Source organism: Nematolebias whitei, chromosome 21 (assembly GCF_014905685.2).
Source record: "Nematolebias whitei isolate Nwh7 chromosome 21, NemWhi1, whole genome shotgun sequence".
In the NCBI taxonomy this organism is placed as follows: domain Eukaryota; kingdom Metazoa; phylum Chordata; class Actinopteri; order Cyprinodontiformes; family Rivulidae; genus Nematolebias; species Nematolebias whitei.
Window position 1 is genome coordinate 20,482,115 of NC_056518.1, and position 19,893 is coordinate 20,502,007.

Genomic DNA, 19,893 nt, shown 5'->3' on the forward strand with positions numbered 1-19,893 from the left:
TTTCATTTCGTCTGCATTCACATTTTGCTGCAAACAAAGAGGGAAACAAAATCCCATTTAAGTGGGAACAAAAGGGAATTTGCTTTCTGCCAACATTTAAAATGACTTGGAATTATAAGAATGAACTTTCCTTTATGGGTTCAAATGTAAAATAGAACATTCATAAACCTCTGAAACTAACGCACAGATGAGTTCAACAGCATAGGAAGTTTTATTCATATGACAACATTTAGCTAGTGGTTTTTATAATGTAAAGTTGGTACAAAATGAATTAACAACAAGATGGGAAAAGAACGTGTGATACCATTAAAGGTCAGGCAAGAAGTGAGCAAACACTAATTACTGTAGAGAAAATAGTCAATTTACTGTAAACAAAATTGTGTCCTATTCAAAACAGATTAAACATGGTTTAATGTTTCTAGAATATAAATAGCATTTATGAGAGCCATAGTCATGGTATCTCACTATGAAGTATACTGCTCGTCTTGTCAAGTCATCCTCTTTTCTTCTTCCATTAAAGAAAACAAACCAAAAAAAGTATTTCCTTTCCTCAACATTTACAGTGCATATCAAAAAAGTTTTCACCCCCTTGGATGTTTAATGCCTTTATTGCAGTCATAAATCAATTATGGCGTTCTCTTTACCACTTTCCCATAGGGCTTTGACTGGGGGAAAACCAGGGCAACAGTTGTTGTATGTGCAGTCTTCCCCATCTCACCTGTTGGAGCTTGTAGCTTCTTCAAAGTGGTCACAGTTGTCTTGGTGGGCTCCTTCATTTTTCTCTGTCTTGCACAGTTACTCAGTTTGTTAGGACAGTCTGCTCTTGGTAGATGTACATGTTCCATATTCCTTCCAGTTATTGATAATGGATTTAACAGAACTCCTGGGGATGTTTAGGGCCTTGGAAATCCTTTTGTATATATCCCCTGACTTGTACTTTTTATTAAATTTTTTTCTGAGTTGAAGTAGAACAGACACTTTAAATGGTGGTGAATATTTATGCAATCACTTACTTTACATAGTATATTTTTAGATAATTGGTATGACTTTGGTGACACAGCAATGCAGTTAAGAAGAGCTGTTGCCTTTCAGTAAGAAGGTTGCTGGATTGAATCTCAGCCTGGGAGTTTGCATATTCTCCTCATGCATGTGTGGGTTTTCTCCGGGTACTCCGGTTTCCTCCCACAGACTAGAAACATGCATGTTAGCCTAACTGGGTAACTCTAAATTGTTTCTGAGTGTGAGTGAGAGAGTGAATGGTTGTTTGTCTCGTTTGTCTCTATGTGTCCCTGTGATGGACTAGAGACCTGTCCAGGGTGTCCCCTGCCTCTCACACAGACTGCTGAATATGGGCACCAGTGACCCCCGCTACCCTAAAATGAAGAGGCGGGTAAAAACAGTGGATAGATGGTATGTCTTTGTAGATATCCTATTTCAAATTGACACTGAAAAAGTGTTTTTGTTTTTTTTTCCGTAAAGAACAATTCATTTATACCATGATTTATTTATGACAGCAATAAAAGCATACAACGTACAAGGGGTTGAATACTTTCTATAGGCCCTGTAATAGAACCCACCCCAGTAGAAAGTTCTCAGTGTTTCCGTACAACTAACATGAAAACCTATACAGAAAATTCTAATGAGCACCAGGTTTACCAACCAGCAGCTTCCCACTGATGTAGTTCTGGGACCATGCATGAAACCTTAAAACCACCAACACTGAGGGGGAATGTGCATGAGAGAATAAGAGGTAGGATGTGGTTCAAACAGACACTGACAGTGAGCTGAGATGAAATGCAGTCTTGAGATTCCCTTATTAAACAGAAGCAGATAAAATATACCACAGCTCACGAACTGGAGATTATTCACTCAGATCTTGATGTATGAGCTTTTTTTTTATAAAGTTTTAAGAAATATCTCACCCTGCCTTTTTTGCATGACTTTGTGACAGTGAAAGTGCATCTCGGATGGCTCTAATGGTATCAATTAAAATGTCAGAGTTTCAAACAAATAAATATAACTATATATGGGGAAAACTTTAAAAGTAATACATAATCAAACATGCATCTTACTTCTGAGTACAGCATCTTAACAAAAATATAAATGCGAGAAACCAAGCAGAAAAAAGTCAAACATTAGATTTCTGGATTTAGCATGTGCCATACCTCTGGGAGTCCAGCAGGTCCTTGGGTCTGATGATGGCCTTAATGAGGGCGTCGGGTCGCACCGACTTCTGAGGCGAAGTCTTAGGGCTGGAGTCTGACTCTCCACTCTCCTCATCTCCCATGGCTTTAACGTAGCTGCTGCTTCGCATTCGACGGCAAGGAATTTCATCATCCTTCCCACCCCCAGGGTAGCCCCCCCACTCATCCTGGGGTACCTGTTGAGTGGGAGATTGGAAAAGACAGAGAGGTTGGAGAAATGAATCATTGTATAAAATACATATTGAAATGTCATAAAAAGTTCACATTTGCTCAAACAAATATATGCCTGTATGACAAATTTGTGTAAATCTGTTAGTGAGCACTTCTTCTTTGCTGAGATAATCCATCCACCTCACAGGTGTGGCATATCAAGATGCTGCTTACAAAGAATGATTAGTGCACAGGTGTTTTAGGCTGCCCACAATAAAAGGCCACTCTAAAATGTGCAGCTTTATCACACACCACAACACCACAGACGTTGCATGTTTTGAGGGAGACTGCAATTGGCATGGGTAGAGCTGCTGCCTCTCAGTGAGAAGGTCGCCAGTTCAAATCCTGGCCGGGGACCTTTCAAAGTGGAGTTTGCATGTTATCTCCGTGCATGACTGACTTTAGAGGGGAAATGCTCACATTCAATGCCATATGGTATTAGAGACATATTCACTTCACTGATGAATCCCTGTTTTCACTGTACAGGGCAGTATGGCATTGTGTGGGTGAGCTGTTGGCAGTCAAAGTTATGAATCAAGTGGCCCAAGGTGGCGGTGGGGTTGTAGTATGGGCATGCGTATGTTATGGACAACGAACACTGGTGTATTTTGAATGCACAGAGATACCGTGACAAGATCCTGAGGCCCATTGTTACACCATTTCTCCACAACCATCACCTCATGTATCATGGCCCCATTCTGCAAGGATCTGTACACAATTCCTAAAAGCTGAAAACATCTCAGTTCTTGCATGGCCAACATACTCACTGGACATTAAGCATGTTAGGGATGCTCTGGATCGGCATATGTGTTCCAGTTTCTCACTACATGCAGCAACGTCACAGAGCCATTGAAGAGGAGTGGACCAACATTCAACAGGCCACAGTCAACAACCTGATTAACTCTATGTGAAGGAGATGTTTGCGCTGCATGAGGCAAAAGGTGGTCACACCAGATACTGACTGGTTTTCTCTCTCAGATGTACAGTTTAACCTAGTTTGACCAAAACACTAAAAAAGTTTGACTGAAATGCTTTTCTGAATTTAGCTGCATTGTTAAAGACAATTTCTGCTGGAAGACAAGAGTAAAAGGTGACATCTTTGCAACCATCAAAACAAGCCAGACGATTTGTGCCGCAATTTTCTTCCACTCGTTAAAGCAAGTAATTAAAAATCCAGGCGGAGGCATCACCATTATCCAATTTCAGAAAGCGAACAGGGAGTCCCACTTGCATTTGCTGCTTGCTTTCATTTGGAAGTGAATATTTCATGCAGGACAAACAATACAAAGCTGCTCTTAAACATAAACTGTGAGCAGAGAGCCAACATCTTGCATGTGCACAGAACAGAACTAGAGATTAATATACTCTGATATTAGCATTTTTATTGTTGGAATCAATTTCAAGCAGGGCACATTTTACCATAACATGAGTGGTAAGAATACAGACACTATGAATCAAAATTACTTTCTGAGTCATGATTATTATACACCAAAGAAACAATGTCAGATTTTAATTGTACATCCAATTACACCACACGCATAGTAATATTATAGAATTTTAATAGCTTTTTATAACGAGGATGGTGGCAGAGCTTATTAAAATCTGCCGGACTAACTTCCAACAGTATAATGGACCGGCACTGTTTGTTTGCAATGTCATATGCAGACAAAATCACAGCTCCTTTTGATATTTTTCACTTTTTTTCTGTTGCTCACACTTGATTTTTTTGTCATTAAACACAGGAGGTGAGTTGATTACAAGAACAGCTGAGTCAAGATCTGAAGTTTTCTCACAAAAGCAGCACAAGACGACACACAAACGCAAATACTTTGACACAAACGCACTCTTACTGATTGTCCTAAAAGCTTGGCTTGCTTGCACAGTCATAAAATATGACATTGTCAGTAATCATTAAATTATATGTGATAGTTGAAGTCTTCCCTGATGCTATACCCATTCATCACTTTAACACCCTGGCCCTAAAGCAGCTCAAGTTTCTCTGTCTTTATATTTTATAAAGACAAGTCTGAGCCTTGTTTATTGGTCTTTGTATCGTAACAAAAATTATTTTGAATTGTGCAAGCCACTACTGATAAAAATAAATGTTGGACAAATGTATAACGCTCATAATGATGGCGTGTTTTCCTCTGCCCGTCAGTGGCTAACTTGCTGTTCACAAGTTCACAGTGAACCGAGTGCCAGCAGAGCGTCACTGGCAAATGTCAGGAAGAGATAAGCCACGTCTAAATGTCACTAATGTGTCAGACACATTTATGCAAACTGAGATCTGATTAGCATTTAAAAGCTAATGAAAACACAGCCGGTCTTTTATAATATCAGGTTACTAAAGATGAAAGCATTTAACCACCTTTTCTATAGAGAAAAAAAAAGCTTTGAGTTTGAGCAGAAAATGACTTTATCCAAAATATTATTTATCGGTGACACTAGTTCACCACCATTAATGCGTTCCCTTCCACAGCTGTATTTCTAACAAGCATCAAATCAAAACTTAAATTGAGTGAATGGTTATGAAGCATTCACACTACTGTGATCCATTTTTCTTCTGTACGTTTTTTGGCATCTTTCTTGTTCTACATTTTTTGTGCTATTTCAACAAATAAATCAAAACGTTCAGCTCATTCAGGAGAAGGGTGCAATGACTTTTGGTATTGGTGCAACTTTAGCTTTTTGAAATATTTAGCCTTTTCAGACATTTTTTTCTCATAGAAAATGAATTGAGCTCCTTTTACATCATTTAAATCTTTAGATCTGTTTATAACCTTTTACTGCTCCTTTCACATTTTGTTCTGGTTCAGCTTCTTTCAGCTTCTTTGTGCAAATTTAAACATTTTTTCAGCTACTTTCAGCTGTTCATTCAGTAGTTTTGTGCTCCTTTCTTATTTCTGCTAACTACAACATTTCTGTGTGTCTTCTAACTTCTTTCTGCTAATTTCAACTCATGCTCCTTTCAGCTCATTTCTGCAAGTTTACACTTTTTCTGATATTTCAAATACTATTTAGTTGTTTTTTTAATGCTGATTTCAGCAATTTCAGCTAAATCCACATATTTTGCACTCATTTCAACTTTTTTCAGCCTAATTCAACAAAAATGTGCTCTTTCCACTTCCTTCTGATAATTTAAGCTTCTTTCTGCTGTTTTAGCTACTATTGGGCTGTTTCTTTTTTAATATATGCTTTTTATTTAGATAATTTCCAATTTTTGTGCTAATTCCTGTTTCTTTAAGCCTAATTGGGCACAATTGTGCTCCCTCAACTTTCTTCTGGTGTTTTAAGCTTCTTCTTGCCTTTTCAGCTACTTTTCAGCTATTTTTTCTTTTGCGAATTTCAGCTTTTTCAACAAATTTACTAATTTGTGTGCTCATATCTGCTTATTTAAACCAAATTTAGCAAATAAATGTTCTTACTGCTTTCTTCTGCTAACTTGGACTTGCTCTTCCATTTCAGCTACATTTCAGCATGTTTTTTTTAGCTAATTTCAGCTGTTTTTCAGCAAGTTCTTCAGCAATAAGCCTGCATTTTCACAGGAAATGCAATTTCTCTAGTTGAATGATGGCTTTATTGTGGAAAAAAAAGTCTTAATGGTGGAAAATGTTGAATCAAAACTTAGAACCTTGAAAACCTAGAATCTGGGCACTAATTTGGTTCCAAATCTGTGTTACATTTTCAAAAGTGGCACTGGTCAGACACAAAGTGAAGTGACACATTTACACATGATGTCAAAGAAATCATTATACCCAAGGACAAAAGGGCATTTTGCAATCTTGCATGGATGAATCAAACTTACTTTAATTCTGAACATGTGCTCATATGCATTAGAAGTCAAACCCAAACAGACACAAGTAAGAGTCATTCATCTCCCCTTCTAAGACAGGCCATTTACCAAAAAGAGTGGATGGGTTAATTAAGTCTTGAAGGGGTTTGATATTTTTAGACATCTAATTAATGAAGAGTACGCCAGTGGACAGGTGCAAGCTGTGGTGAGATTTGTTTAATTTGGATTTGCTGATAAAATGTGGAGATTCCAAGGGTGTCTCCCTGTGAAGATAACAACAAGAGAAACAAGCTGTGGGTACAGGAGTAAGTTTGTGCTGATGCTGTGAAAACGCATATCATATATAATGATTCTATAGCAGAGCTGAAAATATATAAAAATAAAGTTTTGAAATCTTTTAAAGCATTCATATAAATCTTTAACTTGACTGTAGCTCATCTGTCAAATGAAGCCATGAAAATGAAACACACACACACAAAGATTTTTATAGCCTCGGGGTAAACCCAAGAAAGTTATGGGGGACTAGCAGTGCAGAGGTTAGAAAAGACAAGCCTGTAATTGGGGTCACCGGTTTGAATCCCTCGACTATTACATCTAAAATTTGGGTGGGAAAGGGGGTGGGCCCTTAAGCAAGGTCCATAATCCCCAGATTTGCACCCTAGATGGCAGCCCTCTGCTACACACATGTGGGCTGTGGTAGCTTGGTGGCCGGTGCAAAAACAGTTTGAGTTTGTTTGTTGCTAAAGAAGCGAGCAGCCAATAAAAAAAAAGAAAGCTAAACCCAAGAAAGTCAAAATTTAGGGCTTTCGTCAGACAGGAAACCAAAAATGTTGCTTCAATAATAAAGCCATCATGGCACAGTGGTGACATGGTACTAGTTTCCCACAAGCACAAAGCATGTTAAGTTGTTTTTGAAATGTTTGCTAAATTCCATCTGAATTACTTTCATACCATAGAGTTCCATCACATTGTTGCTACTGGGAATTTTATTGGGATAGACAAGAAATCCTGAACAAAACCCTTTTGTCCTCCAAACATCAAGCTGTGGTAAAGAGTTAAATTTAGTCTAAACAACAGCCAACCCACAGACAGGAACTGAATCTGAAAGGGATCTAAAAATGTCTTTGTGCTCACTATCCAAGAGGAATGAAAAAATAGAAAATTAAAAAAAGCTATAAATGATGTGCCAAGTTTTCGGATCATTCCATAAAAGACTTGATGCTCTCATTCATGCCAAAGTGTTTTTTTTTTTTAAAATCAAGCCTGGATAGATCTGCAAGTGCGATATTTCTCTGCATATTTCAACATCATTTCATTAAATTCACAAAAACATTTAAATAACTATGTTATTGTAGAGAGTAATATGGAGCACAGTGTGAAAAAATGACCTAATATCAGTGTGAAAAACAACAGCACTTAGGATTTTTCAGCCTGTTACAGACTTGTTAATCAAGGTTTTGCTGCTCATCATGATCTAAAGATCCAACTAAGAGATGATTTGTGTTTACTTCACAGACGGGGCTGCAAATTCAAGAAAACTCTTCTGATTCTGTTTTTGTTTTATTTAAAAAGAGAAATGTCTTCTTTGGTTTAGGAGTGACTTGAATCTTACAGTGAATTTGAGTTGAGGTCTGTGGCAGCATCTTATGTAAAGCTGCATTTCTACAAAAACATAACTTTTATTTCCAAAAATGTTCACTCAGGTCATCTGGACGGTTTCTATTTTTGTTGAGATGTTTTGTTCTTCAGCCAAAGGACTTCATCAGTCCTAGAAGCCACAACAAACTCAGTCTCACAAGGAGCACACTGACATAGTGGGCCAACCAGTTTGCAGGTGATAAGATGGTTTCTGGGGCCCGCCCTTTCCCCCGTCGACTCATCTGAGGCAGCCTTAGATAGCCAAAGTGGTTTAAAACATCAAAGTTCATGCTCAATAATCCAGGTATAAAATCCATCAAAGTTCAGTCAGGTCATTTGGATGGTTTATTTTTTGTTGAAACGTTTCATCCTTCAACCAAAGGACTTCATCAGTCTAAGGAGCCACAACAAACTCAGTCCCACCACCAGCACACTCACATAATGGGGCATCAAGTTTGCTAGTGATATGATGGTTTCTGGTGTGTCCCTCATCCAAAGGATGAAGGAAAAAATGTCTCAACAAAAAAAGAAACCGTCCAGATGACCTGACTGAACTTTATTGAATTATTTACCTGGATTATTGAGCATGCACTTTGATGTTTTTAACCATTTTGACTATGGCTGCCTCAGAGGAGCTGACAGGGGTGAGGCCGGGCCCCAGAAACCATCTTATCAACAGCAAACTGGTTGGCCCACTATGTGACTGTGCTGGTGATGGGACCGAGTTTGTTGTGACTCCTTAGACTGATTAAGTCCTTTGGATGAAGGACGAAACATCTCAACAAACACAGAAACCATCCAGATGACCTGACAAACTTTATTGGATTTTTTACCCGAATTATTGAGCATGAACTTTGATGTTTTGAACCACTTTGGCAATGGCTGCCTCAGAGTCGACGGGGGAGAGGGCAGGCCCCAGAAATCATCTTATCACCAGCAAACTGGATGGCCCATTATGTGAGTGTGCTGCTTATGGGACACAGTTTGTTGTGGCTCCTCGTACTGATGCAGTCCTTTGGATGAAAGACGAAACGTCTCAACAAAAAAAAGATACCATCCATGACCTGACTGAACTTGGTTGATTTTTTTTTTAACCTGGAAGCATGGACTTTGATGGTAAGAACTTTTATTTCTTTAGTTTGCTGGACACAACCCAATAATCAAGAATTATGGCTCAAGGGAATCAATTTAATGGAGGTTGTCTTCACAAAATGTGCATGACATGACTGGAACTTTAGCTGTGTGCCATTAAATTTGATCATTTCTGTAATATTAGCTGATCGTGCTCTCCACAATGATTGGGAAAGTACTGTAAGTGTTGAACATCGTTTCTGCCTCTGAGAGCTCTTTGATGGCCACAGGGAATAGTCTGTGTTGTTCCTGCAGGCCATCAGCACATTTAATTAAAAACCTCTATGGCTCTATCTATGAAAAATAAGTCACTGCCAGACATTACTCCTTCTGTTTTAATGACAGTATTCTTGTAGACTAACATTCACAAAAAGTAATGTTTTGTGCAGCACACCATGAATCAAGTCAGGACATCTGAAGGACATCTCCAGACAGTCTCACCTTCTGATAAAAACATTTATTAAACCTCACAGGATTCTTTTTCACTGGCAGTCACAGAGGAAACGTATTCAAATACTTACAAAAAAATATGAAAGTAATGAAACCAATGATTTATGTCAACACGGCTGTGGTTGATGTATGGACGTCTTTTTTTTTTTAGCAGATTGTTTATTTGCAGATTTATTAAACTCACTCCTAATTGTTGAGCTACTCTGTGTGCATCCAAGTGATAGTTTCATAAAAAAATACTTTGATTGCTTTTGAGATGATTTTTATGTGATTTATTATGCATAACACAATTTAAGCACTCATATTTACAGAGTAATCAAAGTAATCAAAATCACAGGTCAAGTCCTGAACTTCATACTATCATTGCAATATCCCTATTAAATCTTTACCTTTACTGAATCTTATTACATCCGTGTCGTTGTCCATCCTTGTCAACCTTTGGAGTCAATTTGCTGACAACGGTGGGTCATCAGCTCATCATAATGAAAGCTGGCACAGGTGCTTACCCCTGCATCTTCCTTTAGCTGACATCAGCGCCCATCTCCTCCTGCATCCTGAAAACCTCAGCACTGCATCCTCAGAGCAAACATGGATTTCTTTCATTGTAGTCGTTTCCTGTCTGCATTCGCTACTCATCTTCATTTTGGCAAACATTGTTAAATTGATTTTGTGTGTAAACGGGCTGTGTTGTCACATCTGCTAATTTAATTAGGAACTGTGTATGTTAACTATTATATCCAAATCCCCACTTTAGATCATTATGTAGAAAAATATCCAAATTCAAGCGGACTCAACTTTGAACATTATTCACCATCCTTGTTTGGTGGTGCTTAAACAACAGTGTGTGATATGTTTACTGGAGACTTTATACATGAAGTGTTTACATGCAGGAGATGACTGCACAAAGAAATGGGACTGAACTTTGTGCACAAACAAAATGGGTTGTATAAAGTCTATATTTGGAATTATTAAACCTGAAACTTTTAAAGAATTTAAACTAAAACCATGGTTTTGGGTAATGCATTAAGTTGCAGGTACTAAATTTCAAGATATGCTAATTGCTTATTTATTATTTTATCTTTATTCTTATGCATTGTATAAAAAATACTGCTAACTGCAACTATTGCTATTAGAACTTCATTATCATTATTATTGATTTGGCTTAAGAGCTTAGCACAAAAAAAATGGTTTTGTTCAGAAGTTTAATTAACAGCTGACTGAAAAAATCATATTGTGTCACAGTCTGTTTATCCATCCATCCATCCATCCATCCATCCATCCATCCATCCATCCATCCATCCACACATCCATTTTCTTCCGCTTATTCGGGGTCGGGTTGCGGGGGGTAGCAGCTTAAGTAGGGAGGCCCAGACTTCCCTCTCCCCAGCCACTTGGGCCAGCTCCTCTGGGGGAATCCCAAGGTGTTCCCAGGACAGCCAAGAAACATAGTCCCTCCAGCGTGTCCTGGGTCTTCCTCTGAGTCTCCTCTCGTGGGACGTGCCCAGAACACCTCACCAGGGCGGCGTCCAGGAGGATCCTAACCAGATGCCTGAGTCACCTCAACTGGCTCCTCTCGATGTGGAGAAGCAGCGGCTCTACTCTGAGTCCCTCCCGAATGACCGAGCTTCTCACCCTATCTCTAAGGAAGAGCCCAGACCCCCTGCGGAGAAAACTCATTTCAGCCGCTTGTATCCTTGATCTCATGCTTTTGGTCACAACCATCATGACAACAGATGAAGGTAGGAACGTAGATCAACTGGTAAATTGAGAGCTTTGCCTTTTGACTCAGCTCTCTCTTCACCACGACAAACTGGTACAGTGCCCGTTTCACTGCCGATGCTGCACCTATCAGCTTATCAATCTCCCGCTCCATTTTTCCCTCATTCGTGAACAAGACCCCAAGATACTTAAACTCCTCCACTTGGGGCAGGACCTCCTCCCTGACCCAGAGAGGGCATTCTACCCTCTTTGGCTCAAGACCATGGCTTCGGATTTGGAGGAACTGATCCTCATCCCGGCCGCGTCACACGGCTGCAAACCGCTCCAGCGAAAGCTGTAGATCATGACCTGATGAAGTCAATAGGACCACATCATCTGCAAAAAACAGAGAAGCGATCCTAAGGCCACCAAAACGGATCCCCTCAACACTTTGGCTGCACCTAGAAATTCTGGCCATAAAAGTTATGAACAGAATTGGTGACAAAGGGCAACCTTGGCGGAGTCCAACTCTCACTGGAAACGAGCCCAACTTACTGCCGGCAATGCGGACCACGCTCTGACACTGGTCGTACAGGGACCTAACAGCCCGTATCAAAGGGCCTGGTACCCCATATTCCCAGAGTATCTCTCGCAGTGTTCCCCGAGGGATGCGGTCAAACGTCTCTCCAAGTCCACAAAGCACATGTAGACTGGTTGGACAAACTCCAACACACACTCCAGGACCCTGTTTAGGGTGTAGAGCTGGTCCAGTGTTCCATGACCAGGAAGAAAACCGCACTGCTCCTCCTGAATCCGAGGTTTGACTATCCGATGGACCCTCCTCTCCAGAACTCCTGAATAGACCTTACAAGGGAGGCTTAACAGCGTGATCCCCCTGTAGTTGGAACACACTCTACAGTCCCCCTTTTTGAATAGGGGGACCGCACCCCGATCTGCCAATCCAGGGGAACTGCCCCCGATGTCCACGCAATATTGCAGAGTTGTGTAAGCCAACACAACCCCACAACATCCAGAGCCTTAAGGAACTCCGGGCGGATCTCATCCACCCCTGGGGCCCTGCCACCGAGGAGCTTTTTAACCACCTCGGTGACCTCAGCACCAGAGATTGGAGAGCCCAACCCAAAGTCCCCAGGCTCCGTTGCCTCAGTGGAAGATGTGCCAGTGGAATTGAGGAGGTCTTCAAAGTATTCTGCCCACGACATCCTGAGTTGAGGTCAGCAGCACACCACCTCCACTATTAACAGTGTTGGTGGTGGCCTGGTTTGTAAGCAGGAATTCCTTTTACAAAACTTTTAGGGAACTCCCTCCTATGTGCATCACAGTGCCAGTTTTGGTTCTGATCTTTACTACTTTCTTTCTGTAGTTCAGTCATCAGGCGGTGTGCCTCTAGAGCTTCACCTTTGGCAGGCCAACTTAGCAATTAATTGGCTTGTTAAATTATGCCGCAATGCTCCATCTCAGCAAAACTATCAAAGACTAATCCTCCCTTTGTACTGCACTTTTCTTCGCAGGCGGGAAAAAACAGACCTGCAGGGCTTAGAGGTGTCTTTAATAGTTATTTTGTTCTAAAGTTTTGTCTCAGCTCAGGAAAGCTGGAAGACAAAAGCTTTTAAAACAAAAACGCATAGACATCAATAACTATTACATGAACTAAAGGTAATTTGTGATATGACAGAAAAATTCAGTAATCATGATTTTGTAAAAGAGCAATCAACTAGACAGTAAAGAGAAATGGCAAGTTTAAGCAGTTATATATATATACCTAATTGAGGTTAATGTAAATACAAAAGTTGTTTTGAAATTAAAAATTTAATGTCACATTGACATAGCCAACAAAATTACCTAATATTTAGACAAATAAAGATACACTTTAAATGTATGCTTTATTACTGGTACTTTAAAGTGGGATAGAATTATTATTATTTTTTATTAAAATGAAGACTCAAAAACCTGCATAGTTCAGGGTTACATTTTATTTGGTAAAATTGGCGTGAAAATTTTGTCCCCCCTTGTTTACATGAATGAAGTCTTTTCTTAAGCCCTAAAATTTAAAAAATATTACTAAATGTTAAAATTCATTATATAATGTTTGTTTTATAAAGTCACCCCCTGGATAAAAAAAACACCCTTCATACAAATTTGAAGTGGCCCATGAGCCACCAGTTGATAATCACTGTTGAAGCAGGTTTTGTGGCTCTAAGTGAAGGGTAGACATGGCTCTTTTGATCTAAAAGGTTGCAGACCCCTGAACTAGACAAATGTCTTCCTTTCAAGACACACGTGCACACAAAACTTAAACATTTCACTTAAGCAAGTCTCGCTGCAATCTCCCACTTTCACAACACTTTGGTCTTTCATTTTATCTGTCATCAGCCAAGGACGCAAAACAAGGTGACTAGCACATCATCAAACCATCTGGTGTCCAATAAAAAGAAATAACACTTCCTCTCATACTCCCTCACTCACACATGGGCAGGCAGGCAGTACGCACATTCTCTGAGCTCACTTTATGTTGATACAGTTCAGACACTTGTGGGTGATCCCAATCCAGCAGCAACAGGAAGTGAAGACGTTCAATGTGACTCCCTTAGTTTGTGCAAACTATCACTCCAGACTATTGGTTGTACCTCCTTGCCTGACTGCTGCCGGTGAATAGCAATACAAGTTTCTGAACGCCGTAAAAGCAGACTTCTCGTTTGCTTCATTTCTGGTCTTTTTGCGTCCTGCATCACAGAGGCACAAACTTCATCAGTGTGCATTTCTACCTCCGCTCTCCTTTAATACAACTACTCTGAAAGGTCCCGGAGAGGGCATTGATTCTTGTTCGGGGAGGGAAAAATTGTCCCACCCTTTGCGGATTGGATTGATAACGCTGAGCTAAATATAGGCCTGCGGCAAGGAGCAGGAACGGCGGTTATTTTTAGAAATGTTTATAGTGCTGCAACTTGGACACTACTTCAGCTGAATGGCCAAACGGAAAGAAGGAAGATAGGATTGGGCGAGCCATTACAGCAACTCTCTCCTGGAAATATGACTTCACTCACTGTGATTACTACGAAGTGAAGTAGATGAGTGCAGTGCCTGGAGTTTAAAAATATGCCTGTCAAAGTTACACGACTTTCTTTTGATGTAAACTTAGACTGAGTGCTTCTTTTGGATCCGTTGGCTAATTTGAGTAATGTATCGGCCTTCTGTTTATGAAAGTGTGTAAACCATGGACCACACTGTCTACTATTGATATTGTGTCTCTCTCTCTTACATCCCAATGCCAGTGAAGTGCCCACTTCATTTTGGACATGGCTGGTAATTCATTATATGATGCTCTCAGATTTTACACAATCACGATATTTTTTTTTTTTTTACAGAACACATTTTTTCTTGCTTAAGATTTCCATTTTGAGGTTTAGAAGTATGCTTTATTTGTTCAGTCACTCGTCAGCATGCACATATAATCTATAAAATGCTTCTGTTAAAAACGCTGACTCATTCTGCATCGATTTCCTGTAGTGCTACGAGGCCTCTCATTGAACCGGAATGAAGTCTGATGTAAATACTAAACTTTTTCCTGAAATAAAACCTATATAAAAACAAATGTGAACAAAAAGGTGAAAATCCACATTGATCCCTGGTATTTTACTCTCATTCTACCAACTCTTCCCTTCAGGCAAAGATCATTTACAGAGTTAATTGATTTGTCCTGCTGTGCTCGTCATTTCTACTGGCAGCCACATGCTGAGCTATAGGACAAGTTCACATTGTCACATCCAGAGCACAATAAAGTTTTATATCAATCACAATCCAGTTGAAACTAGCTGCTATTCTTCTTTGTCTATTGACTGGTCTAAAAAAAAGTAAGCAATTTTCTGACCATACTTTAGTTTTCCTTATAATTCTTTAATAACAAAAGTGGATTAATAATTAATCCAGCGATAGAGTGATAAATCTTTTGTAATTACCATCTTTGATTGCTAAATGCAAAGCGGTAGTCATGTTCTAGTCATTTTTAGACGAAGAAGATAAAATCCATCCAGAAAACTAAAAAGTCATACCGTAATACTTAACAAGAGAACAAAAAAAAAAAAACACTGTTAAAAAAAATGTATAAAAGGTGTTGAAACCTATTTAACATAAAAACACAATGCACCATTTAATAGTTTACAATGCATTTGTAAACAAATAAAAAAGTAATATGTTAGGCTGCTTTTGTGATGTCTATTGTGTATTGATCTTTGCGAAAATGTTAATTTGTTTTTCCTGTTGTTTAAACTGATCTCAGTTTGCGTTTTCTCTAATGTTGCTGTTTTTGTTTTTTTTCCATTGTGTTTCTGTTTTGAACATCGGTTATACAGTAGAAGTACTATTGTCAAAATTTCCATTTTATTTTTTTACCATTTCCTCTGCAATCACTGTTGACAAGCAGGTGGCATCAAAGCTGATTTTGCATAAAGATTATTAGGTAAGTGAATCTGTGACTATAATGTTTGAAATACGTTCATCTTAATACATGCTACTGTGCTACAGGTGTCTTATGACTGATGAGGTAAAAAGGCCAAACGTACCTGAAGATAGTGACATGGCCTCAGATTGGATTTGATGTCAATGGGTGTCATGGACTTCTCCAGGTTCAGTGATGACTTCCTGTAGGCCTCCTTGGCTTGGCTGACTGTTAGCGTTGACCAGGAACTCCTTTTCATGAACTTTCCCTCCGGTGCCATGCTAATGTTCTCACAGGCTGAACACTTTACATCGTTGTTACTCTTGGAGGTCTTTAGTGAGAGATTCCCAGCCAGGTGGCTGTGAACCGAGTCAGGATAACAGTGACTGACGTGGTCCACAGGATGCCGCGACATGATGCTCGGTGTTCTGTACGTGCTGTCACTATCGAGATTGTCATCTGAACTCCACCATCCTCCAGAACGTTGCTTTCCACTGCTGTCAGATTTGCGGTCTTTGCTCTTGCTTCGTTTGCTGTGTTTGTGGTGGGCTTGGTGGTGGTGATGGTGGTGGTGTGAGCTTTCCCTATGCGAGTCGCCTTTAGTTCCATTCATCTTGGAAGACCCTTCCAGGGAGTGTGACTTTGTAAAAAGTTTTTGTACAGAGTGAACTAAGTGACGAATTCGCCCAGGGCTTTCGTTGCGCTGTTCAGTAGTGGTAGTTGTGGTCGAGGTGCGCTGGTACTGCAATGTGTGGAAGCCATCTCGATGCAGCGGCATCTGCTTTTCAAACTGATCTAAAAGATTTGCTGGAATTCTATTCATTTTGCCACTGCCACCATGTGAGGATGAGCCACCGTCATCTCGGGAATCTCTACCACCAGAAGTGTTTCCACCGCTGTCTCTTGAAGAGCTGCCATAATGCATGCGGGGGAAAGTGCTACTAGATATGGAGTGGTCGGTGGCTGATAGAGACACGGGCATCATCATGCACTCGGAGTGGATGGAGCTCCGTGGGGAACAGCGATGGTGACTCTCAAGGGCGCAGCTCTCAGTGGGACTGAGGAGGTAGGAGGGTGACCGTGGGTCACCATGGCGGAGATGGTGATCCAGGGAATGGTCACATTCAGCCAGGCCACAGGCATGAGGTGAGGTGGGCGATGTGAGCTGGAGATGGACAGGGCGACCACCAGAGAGACCCTTCATGTTCCTGGGCGGTGGAGAGTAACTGTCCTCATCGAAGTACCGCGAGGGTGTCCATGAATACTGCTGATCTGTGAAAGAAACACACACATAAAGAAAACGGTTTGTAAGCTCAATAATTCAGGTAGATAACAACAAAAAATTGTTAAATCATGGCATCTGGACCAGTTTCTTTAAGTGAGAAACATTTCCTCCCCTATCTGGAAAACTGTCAGTCTGAGGCTTGCCAACCAGATCTGTCTCATAGGTAGTCTTCATTGCTGTGTTTTAATTCAACCTCCTGTGGAATCTCAGAAGTAGGCTTTTAACACTTGCAGAACACACCCATCCAAAACAGTCAGTCATCAAGTACAACAATCAAATGTCCTAGGCCAGGTGGCCAACTTGCACACATGAAGACGAATACAAAAAAGCACTTATCCAGAAATGAAAACTACCACACCTAATGATGACCAAAAATAAATCTCTTGAACCACCTCACATACTTTTATGGGAATTTTTCTCTACTCTCACTCACTTCAGCCAAACAATACCAACATAAAAACCCTGAACTGTTGACATGAAATCCACAGACTGCAGGATCGAAATAACAACAGTCCTATATATGCTTACTCAGATAATATTATTATTAATAATAATAATAATGGAGTGGCATAATTCTACATGGTATGTGTGTGTTTGGGGGGTAGAGAATGTATACAAGGGAAGGACAGGTAAGCCTGCATTACCATTTATCCAATGCAAGGTGAAATAATAGCCTATCACTCTGAGGTGCTGGTGTCATCCGTCAAAGCCCTGAGCAGTGCGCTGTAAGGCAACTAGCCAGATAGGAGTCCTTGAGAGGTGCTCACCAAATGCACCCTCCCTCATGCTCTGGTTGTTATTTAGTTTTCAATTAAAGCACAAATCTGTGCAACAGTTTACCGAGAGCAAATATCCCAGCCTAAAATTCCAATACATTTAGTAAAATTAGAGGAACGGTTTATTGCTACGCCTCACCATTATGCCCACCCTCTCTGATTTCAGGGTCCTGAGTCAGGACAATGTGGGTCTAAGCAAAGCCCTGTATCATGAACAATCCTAAAAAATAAGTCATAGAAGGTCAGAAAATGACTCACTCGTTTTAGCCTCAATATGGTTTTACGTAGCAAGTGATTAAACTCATGTCAGTAAACTTTTATCAAGCTGCCAGCTACAGAAGTTAATGAATGTTTACTATGTTTTATAATCTTATAAAGAAACTTTTTTTAAAGTGTGTAAAATGATGTGTTATGGGTATGTCTTAATACACAAACTGCTCTCCATCAGTAGGATTTCTCCTTACTTGGGTCTCCAACAGAAGGTGAACATTTTGTTAATCGCACCCAAGTCTCATTTGAAACTTTTTTGCACCCTGTTTTTTTTTTTTAAGGAACCAGACAGAATACAACAAAGCTAAGCTCACTTGCCTTTTAAAGATGTACCTCATAAAAGCAGCCACTGAAGCTGTAACCTCATAAACTGAAGGAGAGTTTTTATGAGCCACAGCGGGAGGGGTGGACACAGCAGGAGAGCAGTTTTAGACAAAACAGCAGCATTTTTAATATCGACAACCCACTGAATTCCACAGATATATTCGTAAAGCTAATTATGACACCCTGACATGTTAATTATTATTTAATAGATCAGTTTGACCTTAATGGCCACCTCAACTGTGATTACTCTGGCACTTAAATGAGCAATTGTCAGAGTCAGTGAGTACAAAATCAGTGAAAAGTTCCTTACAGCTGATTCCTTCCATTTAACTAAATTATATTTGACTGGTTCACAGATTATATGAGTGTTGAGATTTTTTTAAGATTAAGGCCACACAGTAACTTCGTGTATCAAATGACTGCCAGAAAATCATAGAGAAATTTTGAACTTGACAATCTGATTCCCTTCACTACAGAAATGTAATGCTTGCTTTACTTTTTTCTTCAGACTGTAACAAAGCTATGTTTATGTGCTTTCCAACACCTTAATTCTGACAACTATTAATACGATTTTAACTAGAGAAATTGCATTTCTTGCGAAAATGCAGTGTGAATGCTTGTTGCTGGAGAACTTGCTGAAAAACTGCTGAAATTAGCTAAAAATTACGTGCTGAAAAGTATCGGAAATGAAAGACTAAACCTTAATTAGCAGAAGAAAGCAGAAATAACACATTGTTGCTGAATTAGGTATGAATAAGCAGAAATTAGTACAAAAATTTGGAAAATAGCTAACAAAAGCTGAAATTTGCAAAAAAATGGCTGAAAAGTAGTTAAAAAGGCAGAAAGAAGAACTAAGCAATAGAGCTAAAATTAGCTAAACAATGTGGACTTGGCTGAAAAAGCTAAAATTAGCATAAAACAGCTAAATCACTGCTGAAATAGCAGAAAAAGCTGAAACTAGCAGAAAAAAATCTGAAAGAAGCATAACAAGCTGAAATGAGAGGTTAATTGGGTTGAAAGTAGCAAAAATTACCATGAAAAACATGAATTTATCTGAAAACAGATAAAAATAGCTGACAAGGTAGAACAAACTTAAATTAGCAGAAAAAAGCAGAAAGAACACTTTTGCCCAATTAGGCTGAAAGAAACAAAAATGAGCACAAACAAGTGGAAATTATCCAAAAATAGCTGAAATTAGCAATAACAAAAAAAAAAAAAAAACAGTTGAAAGTAGCTAAAATTTTCAGAAAGAAGCCTAAATTACCAGTAGGAAGTGAAGAGATCACATTTTTGTTGAATTAGGCTGAAAAAAGTTAAAATTTGTGCAAAAAATGTGGGATTAGCTGAAAAATCTAAAATTAGTATAAACAGCTAAATAGTAACTGAAATAGAGGAAAAAGCTGAAACGTGCAGAAATAAGATGAAAGGACCAGAAAGAAGTTAGAAGAAGCATAAAAAAGTTGTAGTTAGCAGAAACAATCTGAAAGGAGCACAAAACAGCTGAAAAAAAAAACTGCTGAAATTAGCTGGAAAAAAGTTTACATTTGTACAAGGAAGCTGAACCAGAACAAAATGTGAAAGGAGCAGTAACATGTTGTAAACAGCTCTAAAGATATGAAGGATGTAAAATGAGCAATTCATTTTCTATGGGGAAAACA

At 39.5% G+C, this 19,893-nt stretch overlaps 1 protein-coding gene across 1 annotated transcript in view; it reads right to left on the reverse strand.

The window, feature by feature from the left end:
* Positions 1–16,557, reverse strand: part of dlgap2a (discs, large (Drosophila) homolog-associated protein 2a) — a 64,279-nt gene extending 47,722 nt beyond the window's left edge. The window contains exons 1-2 of the mRNA XM_037695013.1: positions 15,705–16,557; positions 2,166–2,380 (exon numbers count right to left, since the gene is read on the reverse strand). Coding sequence (XP_037550941.1) covers positions 2,166–2,380; positions 15,705–16,505 — 1,016 coding nt within the window. The 5' untranslated portion in view covers positions 16,506–16,557. The remainder of the gene's footprint in view (positions 1–2,165; positions 2,381–15,704) is intronic.
* Between the last annotated feature and the right edge of the window lie 3,336 nt (positions 16,558–19,893).